This window comes from Perca fluviatilis, chromosome 2 (assembly GCF_010015445.1).
Source record: "Perca fluviatilis chromosome 2, GENO_Pfluv_1.0, whole genome shotgun sequence".
NCBI classification, from domain to species: domain Eukaryota; kingdom Metazoa; phylum Chordata; class Actinopteri; order Perciformes; family Percidae; genus Perca; species Perca fluviatilis.
The window spans coordinates 12,620,923-12,635,946 of record NC_053113.1 but is presented as its reverse complement, the minus strand read 5'-3'; the positions used below and the strand labels follow the sequence as shown (position 1 = coordinate 12,635,946).

At 37.3% G+C, this 15,024-nt stretch overlaps 1 protein-coding gene and 2 non-coding genes across 3 annotated transcripts; 1 reads left to right on the top strand and 2 right to left on the bottom strand.

Annotated features, from left to right (window-relative positions):
• Window positions 1-5,082: 5,082 nt before the first annotated feature.
• LOC120554522 lies at window positions 5,083-5,273 on the bottom strand. The gene has a single exon (XR_005638490.1). It is a non-coding gene; the product is annotated as a U2 spliceosomal RNA (small nuclear RNA).
• Window positions 5,274-5,854: 581 nt separating this feature from the next.
• On the top strand, window positions 5,855-9,982 carry LOC120544465 (immunoglobulin superfamily containing leucine-rich repeat protein-like). Its single transcript, XM_039778242.1, has 3 exons — window positions 5,855-6,373; window positions 7,099-9,715; window positions 9,962-9,982. Exon 2 carries the CDS (start codon window positions 7,108-7,110, stop codon window positions 8,017-8,019), a length of 912 nt encoding a protein of 303 aa, XP_039634176.1. The 5' UTR covers window positions 5,855-6,373; window positions 7,099-7,107; the 3' UTR covers window positions 8,020-9,715; window positions 9,962-9,982.
• Window positions 9,983-12,959: 2,977 nt separating this feature from the next.
• LOC120554572 lies at window positions 12,960-13,150 on the bottom strand. The gene has a single exon (XR_005638517.1). It is a non-coding gene; the product is annotated as a U2 spliceosomal RNA (small nuclear RNA).
• Between the last annotated feature and the right edge of the window lie 1,874 nt (window positions 13,151-15,024).

The following is a 15,024-nucleotide window of genomic DNA, read 5'->3' as shown; positions in this document are numbered from 1 at the left end:
CTATACCATGAATTTTTATGACTTTTTTGGACATACTATATTATGACTTTTTTCTATGGATATGGACCAAATTTTTGACAAGAGAAATGGCTCAGCAAGTGAGGCTGTTGCCCCTAAGTCTGAAGTGAAAGGCTCCAATCCTGGCTCCCCTGTCTAACCATACCATCTTGAGATTATCCAAGTATTGTTATCACTGAACAATACCTTTAAGCTTTAGGTATAGCTCACCAAGGTAAGATTTTGACTTTATGGATAGACCATAATCTGAGGTTGAAGTATCTATCCCCCTGCTGTGTCTCCAGAGTTTTTCATTTTCTGTCCTCAGTAATGTTGAACAATAAATACAACGTCAAATCTATTGATGTCAAGCTTCACATGTTGCTCAGTGTGATCAATACTGGTGATCACTTTGAAGATTGTCAAGGTTGTGGGTTCAAACCCATTGAAGGGCATGACAGTTTAAGGTATCAAAATTAAGTCATAGTATAGTATGTTGAAAAAGTTATTAAGAAGTCATAAAAGTATGAAAATAGTATGTCAAAAAGTCATAGTATCTTAAATTATAAACAAAAGTCTAACCCCAGCTCTGTCTTCAGTTTTTCATTTTCTGTCCTCAGTAATGTGGAACAATAACTACAACGTCAAACCACTGGGTGTGTAACTTAGCAAATATCTCTGTGTGATTACTACCTTGTGGTCTGTATGAACATATAAGGTTGTGGGTTCAAACCCTGTGAGGAATGTTGAATTTTAAGGTCTAAAACCCAAAATAAAGAAGTCAAATATGCTACGAAACAATGGTGATCGTGTCAGTGAGATGGCTCAGTGTGATATAACGCTGGTTGGAAGACCCCAGTAGACATGGTTTCTGGACGCATAAGGAACCAACGTTGGGTTCAAGAGCTGCAGGCTACCAGCTCAAAATAACTTCAATACAGGAACATGTTCACAGAAACAATCAATTAAAATGTGTATTTTTCTTATTTATTTTACAGGAATGCCAACACATTTTATTTTCATTTATTGGTATTTTTATGGATGGAAACAAACAATGTGCATTTTATGGCATGTAAACACTTTTCGACATACTATACTATGACTTTTTTATGACTTTTTTTAGACATACTATACTATGACTTTTTTATGACTTTTTTCGACATACTATACTATGACTTTTTCGACATACTATACTATGACTTTTTTCGACATACTATACTATGACTTTTTTCGACATACTATACTATGACTTTTTCGACATACTATACTATGACTTTTTTATGACTTTTTTCGACATACTATACTATGACTTTTTTCGACATACTATACTATGACTTTTTTTTTTTTTGACATACTATACTATGACTTTTTTCCACATACTATACTATGACTTTTTTTTTACATACTATACTACTTTATGACTTTTTTTGACATACTATACTATGACTTTTTTATAACTTTTACTTATTGGCATACTCTTTAGGGTATAGCTCACCAAGGTAAGATTTTGACTTTATGGATAGACCATAATCTGAGGTTGAAGTATCTATCCCCCTGCTGTGTCTCCAGAGTTTTTCATTTTCTGTCCTCAGTAATGTTGAACAATAAATACAACGTCAAATCTATTGATGTCAAGCTTCACATGTTGCTCAGTGTGATCAATACTGGTGATCACTTTGAAGATTGTCAAGGTTGTGGGTTCAAACCCATTGAAGGGCATGACAGTTTAAGGTATCAAAATTAAGTCATAGTATAGTATGTTGAAAAGTTATTAAGAAGTCATAAAAGTATGAAAATAGTATGTCAAAAAGTCATAGTATCTTAAATTATAAACAAAAGTCTAACCCCAGCTCTGTCTTCAGTTTTTCATTTTCTGTCCTCAGTAATGTGGAACAATAACTACAACGTCAAACCACGGGGTGTGTAACTTAGCAAATATCTCTGTGTGATTACTACCTTGTGGTCTGTATGAACATATAAGGTTGTGGGTTCAAACCCTGTGAGGAATGTTGAATTTTAAGGTCCAAAACCCAAAATAAAGAAGTCAAATATGCTACGAAACAATGGTGATCGTGTCCGTGAGATGGCTCAGTGTGATATAACGCTGGTTGGAAGACCCCAGTAGACATGGTTTCTGGACGCATAAGGAACCAACGTTGGTTTAAGAGCTGCACGCTACCAGCTCAAAAATAACTTCAATACAGGAACATGTTCACAGAAACAATCAATTAAAATGTGTATTTTTCTTATTTATTTTACAGGAATGCCAACACATTTTATTTTCATTTATTGGTATTTTTATGGATGGAAACAAACAATGTGCATTTTATGGCATGTAAACACTTTTCGACATACTATACTATGACTTTTTTATGACTTTTTTTAGACATACTATACTATGACTTTTTTATGACTTTTTTCGACATACTATACTATGACTTTTTTTCGACATACTATACTATGACTTTTTTTCGCCATACTATACTATGACTTTTTTCGACATACTATACTATGACTTTTTTCGACATACTATACTATGACTTTTTATGATTTTTTTCGACATACTATACTATGACTTTTTTCTCATTATTACCATACTATGACTTTTTTTGGCCATACTATACTATGACTTTTTTTGCATTCTATACTATATATACTATACTATGACTTTTTTCGACATACTATACTATGACTTTTTTCGACATACTATACTATGACTTTTTATGACTTTTTCGACTAATTATACTATGACTTTTTTCGACATACTATACTATGATTCTTTTTTTCGACATACTATACTATGACTTTTTTTCGACATACTATACTATGACTTTTTTTCGACATACTATACTACGACTTTTTTCGACATACTATACTATGACTTTTTTATGACTTTTTTCGACATACTATACTATGACTTTTTTCGACATACTATACTATGACTTTTTTCGACATACTATACTATTACTTTTTTATGACTTTTTTCCAACATACTATACTATGACTTTTTAATGACATAGTACAGTATGTCTAAAAAGGTCATTGACTTTTTTTATCACTTTTTATAAACATACTATACTTTGACTTTTTTTATCAATTTTTTCGTCATATCATACTATTACTTTTTTTTAAACATACTATACTATGACTTTTTTCGACATGCTATACTAATTTTTATTTTCCAGACACAAAATATAACTGTGTGATCGCTTAAAAAATCAGACATAACACCAGAATGAATTATCCTGTCAGGATTAGTGACAATTATCCAATCTAATAATGATGAAGACCGATTAGCTGGGTGAGATTTACAAACTGGAGTAGCCAGTTTCTGTTAAAGTCACCCAAAACAATAATTTCATCATGCTTTCCAAGAGAATTGATAGTTGATCAATTAAACTTTGTAGAGTCAGTCGGAGCAGAGGGAGGTCTATAAATGTTGAAAAAGACATTCAAAATGAACTCAGAGACAATTTTTGCAGGCCACCCCACCTCCTCTAGAAGCCCTATCAGCTCTAAACAGTACAAAATTGACAATTTTAATTTCATCATCAGTGATTTTACTATGTAGCCATGTTTCAGAGATATTAATAATATTGGGATTGTAAACACTGCGGAGTGGAGTAGGGTCTGACTAGTTTACACAGCATTCAGGGATGGGAGAACAACGTGCTCTGGTTTATTGGCATTTCTTTAAACCAATCACAATCGTCTTGGGTGGTGCTAAACTCCGCACAGAGCCGCTGTAAAATAATCGTGCAACAGAAAACTCAGATTGGACAGATAGTCTAGCTAGCTGTCTGGATTTACCCTGCAGAGATCTGAGGAGCAGTTAACCACAGTCCTCACAAATCCACTGGAGGTTAGAACGCCAACACAAAGAAAGCGGAAGGTAACGGACATCGGCGAAGATAGATGCATCCGGTGGAATTTCCTGCGGCACCGTAGGAATACCGGAAGTGGAACATCAAGGATATAGATGAGTAAAGAGTAACCCAGGCTCTACGAAAATACATTTTTTAAACAGAAGGTTCCTATCATTAAGATAAATAACCTTTGGCTATAAATATACATTTCTCATGGTATTTCCCTTAAAAGATGCTACAGGAGTTGCAATATACATTCTTTATGTAAAGGCAATGCTATGAATTAATGGACAACAGGGAGGCCTAAATCATCCAAAGTTATAATAAAAAAGTCATAGTTTAGTATGTCATGAAAACAATCTATGATTTTATTCATCATCATATCAGATCTAAGGCTAACAAAGATTATTTAGACTTCACTTGTGAAATAAGGCATCTATATTTCCCATAATGCAATGCTGTATCTTCAAATTAAAAGCAAACTCAAAAGTCACCCGTTTTATGTATTTAACTCCAACAAACCAGTAACAGCCTAACCAAGAGTTTAAATAGGAAACAAGCTAAATCATACTGCAACAAAAAGTAGTTTGATCCACGTTTGAAATCCAGAGAAACATAAAAACACAGTTCTGTTTCTAACATCACAACCACTTCCTGTCTTTGTTCGTTTCTGGGGGACAACTGACCCACCACCACCTATTGGTCTGGAGTGTGAACAACATTTTAGTAAACATTCATCTCTGTGCTCGTGTTTATGCAACGTATACAGCAAGAAGAAATAACTTAGATAACAGAAAATGAAGTGCATATGCCTTTTTAATGTCAGCAGAAAGCCGACTGGGAAACAGCAGCAGAAATTATGCAGAAAGGATTCTCACTTTTGGGGAATGAGCTAACCTAATTATCAGACTGAACAGACCGTTCATTTCAAAACTACAGTGAAATAAACTAACCAACAACATCAAGTTTGAGGATCTACCAAGATCAAGAATCTACAAGCAGTGAGGGCAAAGAACAGCACATTTCTTTTAACAACCTCCTCGTCTCTCTCAACAGTTACTGGTTTGATTTATTTTACAGTGACCGGTATTAAAAACATGTCTCTACTTGGCAACACCCTGCTCTTAGAACAATAACAGCACCTGAGCACTTATGAAAATATGTACCCACAACAACAACAGCCAGAGAACGTGAATGAGATTGATGTTAAACATTGAGAGGGGGGTGCACCGTTCCTGGAGGTACTGCAATACCAGGTCGATGCGTGGAGAGGACGGAGCAAGCCCCTATTCCATCTCCCAGTTCCAAAAATCAATTTAATATATGGTCCCCGGGTAGGGGACGTATCAGATATTAAACTGATAAGAACAGATACTACACTTGATCTTAGCCAAAAGGCCGAGAAGCGATACTGAGAAAGGGTCGGCAGAGAGGACCACATTCTCCGCACGGTCTTCGTCACTCATGGTTCAAATATCTGGTTCAGTCACAACTAAACACGGTGGGATTCAATGTACTACACTACACACAGAAAATGAGTGAACAGTGCTGTTAATGGCAACAAAATGTGTCATTGTTTTTATAAAGTTATGTTGTCGCATGTGAAGTTACAGAAAGAAGCCCTCACTGCGTGTATAATTCGGGGCGGTGCTCCACATGGACGTTTGACTCCACCCACCGCCTCTTCCCGTTAGACATATAGAACCAATTATGGACCGGCACCATCTGGTGGCGGAAGCCAGCGCTTCCTGGTGACATAGTGTAGTCATAGTTCAACAAGAGTTTATAACGCGACACTGTCTACAGTAAACGGACAGTTGTTATTATTGTTTTTTTTTATATTAAAGACAATTTCTTAATGCAGCAGTGCTGAAAATTGTGTCTGTAGGCTGTTAGTCGCAGGACAAATCTAAGTGCGTTTGGAAACTCTTGTCTAAAGTCCTTTAATTAAAGACAATAGGCTGCAGCCAAACCGAATGAGGTCAAAGATTAGGCTTGGGTCGGGGTAATAAATTAAACATCAGGTCCTAAATTATGAATTTTCTTTGAGGGTGGAGGACCCGGAGCGTCTGTATCTTTAATAGTGATGAGAGAGATGGAAGAGGCTGCGCGTTCATGGTTCCTTTTCTCGCTTCGCGGCGTCGGGAACGCGCAGTAGAGCCCACCCTCGCAGGTTGGAAAAAAAGCGCCTTCGGACCGCAACAGCGACTCACCGGAAAAAATGTTCCCTCCACCGCCCTTTACCAACGCTGTCGATGTCTGCAAAAGTCATGTGAAAGGATCCGCAACCTAAGAGGAGGACTCTCTTAAAAAAAGTTTTTTTCGACCATTAAACTTGTTTCTCTTAAAAGTTTTTTTCGACCATTAAACTTGTTTCTCTTAAAAGTTTTTTTCGACCATTAAACTAGTTTCTCTTAAAAGTTTTTTTCGACCATTAAACTTGTTTCAGAGGATTGGAAACCTCGGGAAGTGATTAATAACACACAGGAATTGAAGTTAACATTGGACAGGTAAGACGATTCAGTAGTTAATGGGGCAGTTACTATAGACGTAAAATATGACAAAAGAAGCATCCAGATCTAAGATAAGGTGAAAAAACATCGCCCTGTGCGCAACTCCGATGAATCACAAGGGCATCTGTTCATGAGTGCAAAAAGCTATAGTCTCTATGTAAACTGATAATGGCAATATTGCAATTGAACTCTTGCTAAAAGTATGTTTTTAATTAGCTGCAAAAATCAAAGGTCTGATCACCTTAATGCGCCAGTTATTCCGCATCGGATTGTGGAAACGCGCTCAGAGCAGGAGACCACCTGACCCTGAAACGACTGAAAATATGACACATAGCATGTTCATATTTGCTTTTATTTATTTGTAGGCTGTCAAAAACTCCTTCAAAAAAATCGATGTCGTTTTTGTGTAGTGCATATGTTTAAAGTGCCATACGAAACAAAAGGGGAATTTGCTGATTCTTTAAACCAGATGGAATGACAGCAGCAGCAGTATTCATCTGGGATGTTTTTTGTTTTTGTGAGTTTGTCATGCAATTGTAAGATGCATTAAAGAGCTTTGATTCCCCTTGAAAAACATAGCCTACCCAGTAAAACATGTCTAAATGGATATAAGATGTAAAAGCTTCCACAGTGCATTTCCGCTGGTATAATGGACATAATGTTATGTGAATGTCTGATAAAAATTGGACCTTGGGCTGATGTCTGGTAATTGATGCTTGCAGGTGCAGAAAATGGCGAGACAGCTCCTGCAGCACCTTGCCCTGTGGACTACTGTGGTTGGCATTGTGCAGTGCTGTCCAGAGCTCTGCAGCTGCCAGGATAAATTTGCCCAGCAGTTTGCTGATTGTGCTTACAAAGACCTGCTGGTAGTACCTGTGGGTTTCCCCACCAATGTTAACACCGTGAGCCTTTCTGCCAATAAGATCAAATTTCTGAAAAGTAAAAGCTTCATCAATATCACACAGGTCACCTCTCTCTGGCTGGCCCACAATGAGATAGTTACTATAGAAGCAGACACCTTGGCTGGTCTGATCCAGCTCCGCAACCTGGACATCAGCTACAACAAAATTGTGAACTTTCCATGGGAGGAACTGCACAACCTTACAGCCCTGCAGCTCCTGAAAATGAACAACAATGAGATGGTGAGCCTTCCAAAGGACGCATTTTCCACCCTGAAAGACCTGAGGTCGCTGCGCATCAACAACAACAAGTTTACCACCATTGTGCAGGGTACCTTCAGTGCTCTCTCCTCCATGGCCCACCTTCAGATTTTTAACAACCCCTTCAAATGCTCCTGCAGCCTGGAGTGGTTAAGGGATTGGATCACGACAACCGAGATTTCTGTCCCTGATACATATTCCATTTTATGTGATGCCCCTGAACACCTGAAGGGCACAATGGTTACAGCGATTCCCAAACTGGACTGTAAGGCCCCTACTGTCACAACTGCCTATCAGCCCAGCATTGAGAACACAGAGCTCTATGAGGGTTCGACGGTCATCTTAAATCGTGAGACAAAAGGGAGCCCCACACCACAGGTCATTTCGGAGGTGACTGCAGGAAATCAGAATGAGTTAGGTGGGGCAGAGAGCAATGTTAAAGTGGTAATGGCATTAAGCCTCGGTCTTATGCTCATGCTCTGAAGGGGAATGTGCGAGTTGAGAGCGTAGACCATGATGATTCAACTGAGGCTCAGGTAACAGCCTTTCTCCATGACAAATACATATCCATAAACAGACACAATATTGAGGCATGTCACATTATTCCATCAAGAAACCAGAGTGACAATCACATTGTCATTGTACGCTTTCCTAACAGAAAGCATAAAATTGACCTGCTCAGACAGGGCCGCAAATTGAAGGGCACAAATGTTTACATCACTGAGCATCTAAACAAAATGAATGCAGATATTGCAAGAAAGGCAAGGTTCTTGAAGAAACAAGGGAAGATTCAAGCTACCTGGTCCTCCTATGAGTTGGTTCATGTAACTTTTTTATTATTTTATTTTTCCATTGTTAAAGCTTTAGTTTTTTGTTATGTCTAATAATATGACTAGTTTTCATTTTTCCAGTTGTTCTGACAATGACCTGAGTGCGCCTGATTTTGAACAGAACATTGATCCAGAAAATAACTTTTATGTTAACATAAATAATAACTGCAGCTATTACACAGAGCAACAGTTCAATAATAACATTAAAATTGATTACAGCATATCTATCATTCATTTTAACAGCAGAAGTCTGTATTCAAACTTCCAGAATATAAAGGAATATTTAGGACAGTTCAAGCAACCCTTTAATATTATAGCTATTTCAGAAACATGGATTAATGCCGTTAGGGGCGTGGATTTTGAGTTACAGGGATATGAATTTAAGTATGTGAATAAACGGTTGTGGAGGAGGGGTGGCGCTCTTTATTGATAAAGGGCTAATTTACAAGGTTGTTGAAAACATGACAGTAATCATGGATGAAATAATGGAGTGTATCTCAATTGAATTATGTATGTAGTAAGTTGTGTATATAGGAAACCAGGATCCAATGTTGAAATATTCACAGAAATAATGGAAAAAAATGTTTAATAAAGTAAAGCATAAAGTCAACTATATATGTGGGGATTTCAACATTGACCTACTAAATCCCAACAAACACAAATCGACGGAAGAGTTTATTGAAACACTGTATAGTTTGAGTCTTTTTCCAACAATCACAAAACCTACCAGAATAACATGCAATGGTGCCACTCTGATAGATATGTTTAATGAAAGAAATGGGGGATATCGTCTAAGAGGTCATTGTATGTTTACGCAACTTCTTGTGCTTAAACCTACTGTTAAAAGCATGTGTGTTTCAGTTTGTGGGGTGACCTTATGGAATGGACTGAACAATGATATCAAACAGAGACAGAATATCATTCAGTTCAAAAATAGATTAAAGACATCATTACTTGATCAATACAGAAAAGAATAAACTAAAACATAGGATTGGAATTTGTAATTTAAAGGTATTGTTGTATATAATTGTATTGTTGTAAATTACTGTAAGACCGAAAGATTGTATGCTGTATTTGCATATCTATTTTACTTTGTATAATATAATTTTGGGAAATAAGGGGCAGGACCAAATAAGCTATTTGCTTCTGCCTGCTCCTTCTTGAACTAATCCTTTTTATGTTTTTTATGTTTTTGCAACATTGTTGATTGTTGGAGATAAACAAATAAACTAACAGTGGACAAGATCTCTCCATCTGCATCTATTCAATTGGAATGATAGAAGAAAATATTTGAGAACTCAACTTTCAAGGGCTACAACGAAGTCATTCCCAAACCAAGGCCAGGAACGGTAACATTTGTTTTGTTGCTATGTTGCTGTGTTGAGACTGAATAGTTCCTTGAAGGGTTTTGTTTTTATATCCATGTTTTTATACAACTTTAAATGCCTTCAGTTTTGTGTACCTGAAGATGTTAGAATTGCGTATCCTGAGTGTAGACAAACATTCAATTTATGTTTCCATTTCCTCCAGTATACAAACTACTTTTAAATAATAAAAAAAACACAAAAAAAACTTTGTGCCTATGTATTTTTCAGTGTGTAAAAAACAGCAGGACAGCCATACAATCAATGAAGCTGGACTCCAAAAAGGTATTTAAAATGCCATGCATTGTGCTGCGCAATGTTGTCAGTTGTGTTTTTGTCAGCCACTGCCCTTAGGTCAAAAATATTTTTTACATGAAAATTTAATTTTATATTTGAAATCATCACTAATCGTTTTTTTTTATATTAAATGACAAGTGCAATGTGAAAGGGGTCGCTGGTAGTAACAAATCCACAGAGAATTATTACCTGACTTTCCAGATTCCCTCAGATTTATAGAGAGTTTTAGTATCTATCGTGACGTCCCGTAGCTTCACTGTTTTAGTTCAGGCTTACAACAGGCAGCTATTTTCAGCATAAAAGCTCTAAAAAACCAACTGTATGCTCCTGCCCAGCACCTAACAGCAGACAGGCAAAATTAGCGATTAGTGGAGCATTTAGCAGCATAGAGAGACAAGAATATCCCTTATTAGTTGGTTGAGAACAAAACAGAGCTAAAAGGTAAAAGAAATATGGGACTTACATACCGGTGCATCAGAAACATAACTCCAAGTGCTTTCGTGAATCATATATGCTGGGTGTGTATATTGCCGATTATTTTCTAGCATGTTCCCCATAGCAACTTTATATGGTCATAATACTGTATGTCAGTGTTGTGTTTACAGCTTTTTGCACTGCACCCAAGGGTATGTTTCTGTCTACCTTTGCTCAGAAAAGACTAGTGGTGGGTTTTTCGGAGAAGATTTCTATCATGGATCTCCAGAAATGTCAGGAGAATAAGTCCTGTGCAGATTGTGTTCTGGCCCAGGACCCGTACTGTGCCTGGACGCCGTTTGGATGTACCCCAACTGTCCCGTAAGTGGAATGTGGACTGCATTCAAGCCAAGTTACTTTAGCAGACTTTTTATACTGTGTAAAGCCTTATCATATTACAACATATTACAGCCAACAATATTGAAATAGCTGCTCTGTACAGGTTATTCTGAAAATTACCTTTCTGCAGAAGATAAGAATAAATGCGCACATATACAGAGAGGTTCATGCCTCCACGCAGAGGTCCAGAGTTCAAATCCAACCTGTCTTCCCCCTCTCTCTCTCCCCTCTCTCACCTAGCTCTCCTGTCAAAAATGAACGGCTGCATGAAAAGCCCAAAAAATAATCTAAAAAAGAAGAAATGTTTATGCGAAGTTACAACAAATTTTCATGATAGGTCTGTGGTGTCTACATGAGCCATTGTTTGAGCCACCCAGTTTAATTAAATCCAGAACATCTCTGCTCAAGTTGAAGCCTATTTTTAAAGTACCAACATCTCTTAACCGTCTTAACTGCAGCTCTGAAAGGATTCTCACTTTTGGGGAATGAGCTAACCTAATTATCAGACTGAACAGACCGTCCAAAACTACAGTGAAATAAAGCTAACCAGCTACATCAAGTTTGAGGATCTACCAAGATCAAGAATCTACAAGCAGTGAGTGCAAAGAACAGCACATTTCTTTTAACAATCTTCTCTCACACAACAGTTACTGGTTTGATTTATTTTACAGTGACAGGCATTAAAAACATGTCTCCACTTGTCAACCTCCTGCTCTTAAAACTACAGTAACATCACCAGGGGACTTGACGTACCCACAACAACAGTCAGAGATTGTGAAATCAACGGAAGAGTTTATTGAAACACTGTATAGTTTGAGTCTTTTTCCAACAATCACAAAACCTACCAGAATATCATGCAATGGTGCGACTCTGATAGATATGTTTAATGAAAGAAATGGGGGATATCGTCTAAGAGGTCATTGTATGTTTAAGCAACTTCTTGTGCTTAAACCTACTGTTAAAAGCATGTGTGTTTCAGTTTGTGGGGTGACCTTATGGAATGGACTGAACAATGATATCAAACAGAGCCAGAATATCATTCAGTTCAAAAATAGATTAAAGACATCATTACTTGATCAATACAGAAAAGAATAAACTAAAACATAGGATTGTAATTTGTAATTTAAAGGTATTGTTGTATATAATTGTATTGTTGTAAATTACTGTAAGACCGAAAGATTGAATGCTGTATTTGCATATCTATTTTACTTTGTATAATATAATTTTGGGAAATAAGGGGCAGGACCAAATAAGCTATTTGCTTCTGCCTGCTCCTTCTTGAACTATAATCCTTTTTATGTTTTTTATGTTTTTGCAACATTGTTGATTGTTGGAGATAAACAAATAAACTAACAGTGGACAAGATCTCTCCATCTGCATCTATTCAATTGGAATGATAGAAGAAAATATTTGAGAACTCAACTTTCAAGGGCTACAACGAAGTCATTCCCAAACCAAGGCCAGGAACGGTAACATTTGTTTTGTTGCTATGTTGCTGTGTCGAGACTGAATAGTTCCTTGAAGGGTTTTGTTTTTATATCCATGTTTTTATACAACTTTAAATGCCTTCAGTTTTGTGTACCTGAAGATGTTAGAATTGCGTATCCTGAGTGTAGACAAACATTCAATTTATGTTTCCATTTCCTCCAGTATACAAACTACTTTTAGATAATAAAAAAAACTAAAAAAAAAACTTTGTGCCTATGTATTTTTCAGTGTGTAAAAAACAGCAGGACAGCCATACAATCAATGAAGCTGGACTCCAAAAAGGTATTTAAAATGCCATGCATTGTGCATGTGCAACCTAATTATCAGACTGAACCGACCGTCCAAAACTACAGTGAAATAAAACTAAGCAACAACATCAAGTTTGAGGATCTACCAAGATCAAGAACCTACAAGCAGTGAGTGCAAAGAACAGCACATTTCTTTAACAATCTTCTCTGTCGCAAACAGTTACTGGTTTGATTTATTTTACAGTGACAGGCATTGAAAACATTTCTCCACTTGGCAACCTCCTACTCTTAAAACAACAATAAGAGCAACAGAGCACTTATGATGAAATGTACTCACAACAACAGTCGGAGAATGTGATTAAGATTGATGTTAAACATTGAGAGGGGGGTGCACCGTTCCTGGAGGTACTGCAATACCAGGTCGATGCGTGGAGTGGACGGAGCAAGCCCCTATTCCATCTCCCAGTTCCAAAAATCAATTTAATATATGGTCCCCGGGTAGGGGACGTATCAGATATTAAACTGATAAGAACAGATACTACACTTGATCTTAGCCAAAAGGCCGAGAAGCGATACTGAGAAAGGGTCGGCAGAGAGGACCACATTCTCCGCACGGTCTTCGTCACTCATGGTTCAAATATCTGGTTCAGTCACAACCAAACACGGTGGGATTCAATGTACTACACTACACACAGAAAATGAGAGAAAAGTGCTGTAAAATGGCAACACAATGTCTCATTTCTTTTTTTTATAGAGTAATGTTGTCACATGTGAAGTTATAGAAAGAAGCCCTCACTGCGTGTATAATTCGGGGCGGTGATCCACATGGACGTTTGACTCCACCCACGTTGAGAACCGCCCTTCCCGTTAGACATATGGAACGGCACCATCTGGTGGCGGAAGCCAGCGCTTCCTGGTGACGTAGTGTAGTCATAGTTCAACAAGAGTTTATAACGCGACACTGTCTACAGTCAACGGACACTATCATATATTTACTGTCAGAGATCAAGCTGTAACTTCTAGTTTAAATAAACAAAATGCCATCTGAGTTACAGATATAAAAATAACGTTTATATAATATAAGTCCTCTCTGAGCGGAGAAAGTAACGTTTGATCAGTTAACTGCCAGACAGACGATAATTAAATACTTTATTTTACGAGTTATACATTTCTCATGGTTTTCCCCTTAAAAGATGCTACATGAGTTGCAAATACATTCTTTATGTAAGGGTTAATGCCCGTCCGTTGAGTGTCCATGATCAGGAATTGGACGACGGGGAGGCCTGAATCATCCAAAGTTATAATTAAAAAGTCATAGTATAAAAACAACCTGGATTTTATTTTTCAAAATGCTTTAAAATTGTCATTTATTCAGCTGTTTCCAGAAATCCCCTTATTACTCTGTACTACACAATGGATTTGTTTGCAGTTTTTTTCAGCAGATTGTTTCGCCCTCCAAAAGATATCCAGAAGATTTCAATAATTTCTTTTTCAAACTAAAATGTAAAGCTGTAACTGCCATTCACTACATCATATATGTTACCTACTTTCATTGACACTAAAACAGAAACCGATATCAAACCGATATTTGCGCACCTTGACTTAATGTATCTTACAATACCCAGCGAGGGAGATTAATATACATCTATGGATTAGTTTTATCATTTCACATATTATCAGGGAGAGAAATCGGTCCATTTGACCGTAGACTACCAATGAAATCGATCCATTTTGACCGTAGACTCCCAATGAAATGGGTCCATTTGACCGTATACTACCAATGAAATCTGTCCATTTGACTGTAGACTACCAATGAAATCGATCCATTTTGACTGTAGACTACCAATGAAATCGATCCATTTTGACCGTAGACTCCCAATGAAATCGATCCATTTTGACCGTAGACTCCCAATGAAATGGGTCCATTTGACCGTAGACTCCCAATGAAATCGATCCATTTTGACTGTAGACTACCAATGAAATGGGTCCATTTGACCGTAGACTCCCAATGAAATTGATCCATTTTGACCGTAGACTACCAATGAAATCGATCCATTTTGACTGATACTACCAATGAAATCGATCCATTTTGACCGTAGACTCCCAATGAAATGGGTCCATTTGACCGTATACTACCAATGAAATCGATCCATTTTGACTGTAGACTCCCAATGAAATCGATCCTTTTTGACTGTAGACTCCCAATGAAATCGATCCATTTTGACCGTAGACTCCCAATGAAATGGGTCCATTTGACCGTAGACTCCCAATGAAATGGGTCCATTTGACCGTAGACTACCAATGAAATCGATCCATTTTGACCGTAGACTCCCAATGAAATCGATCCATTTTGACTGTAGACTACCAATGAAATCGATCCATTTTGACTGTAGACTACCAATGAAATGGGTCCATTTGACCGTAGACTCCCAATTGGAATGTAGGATT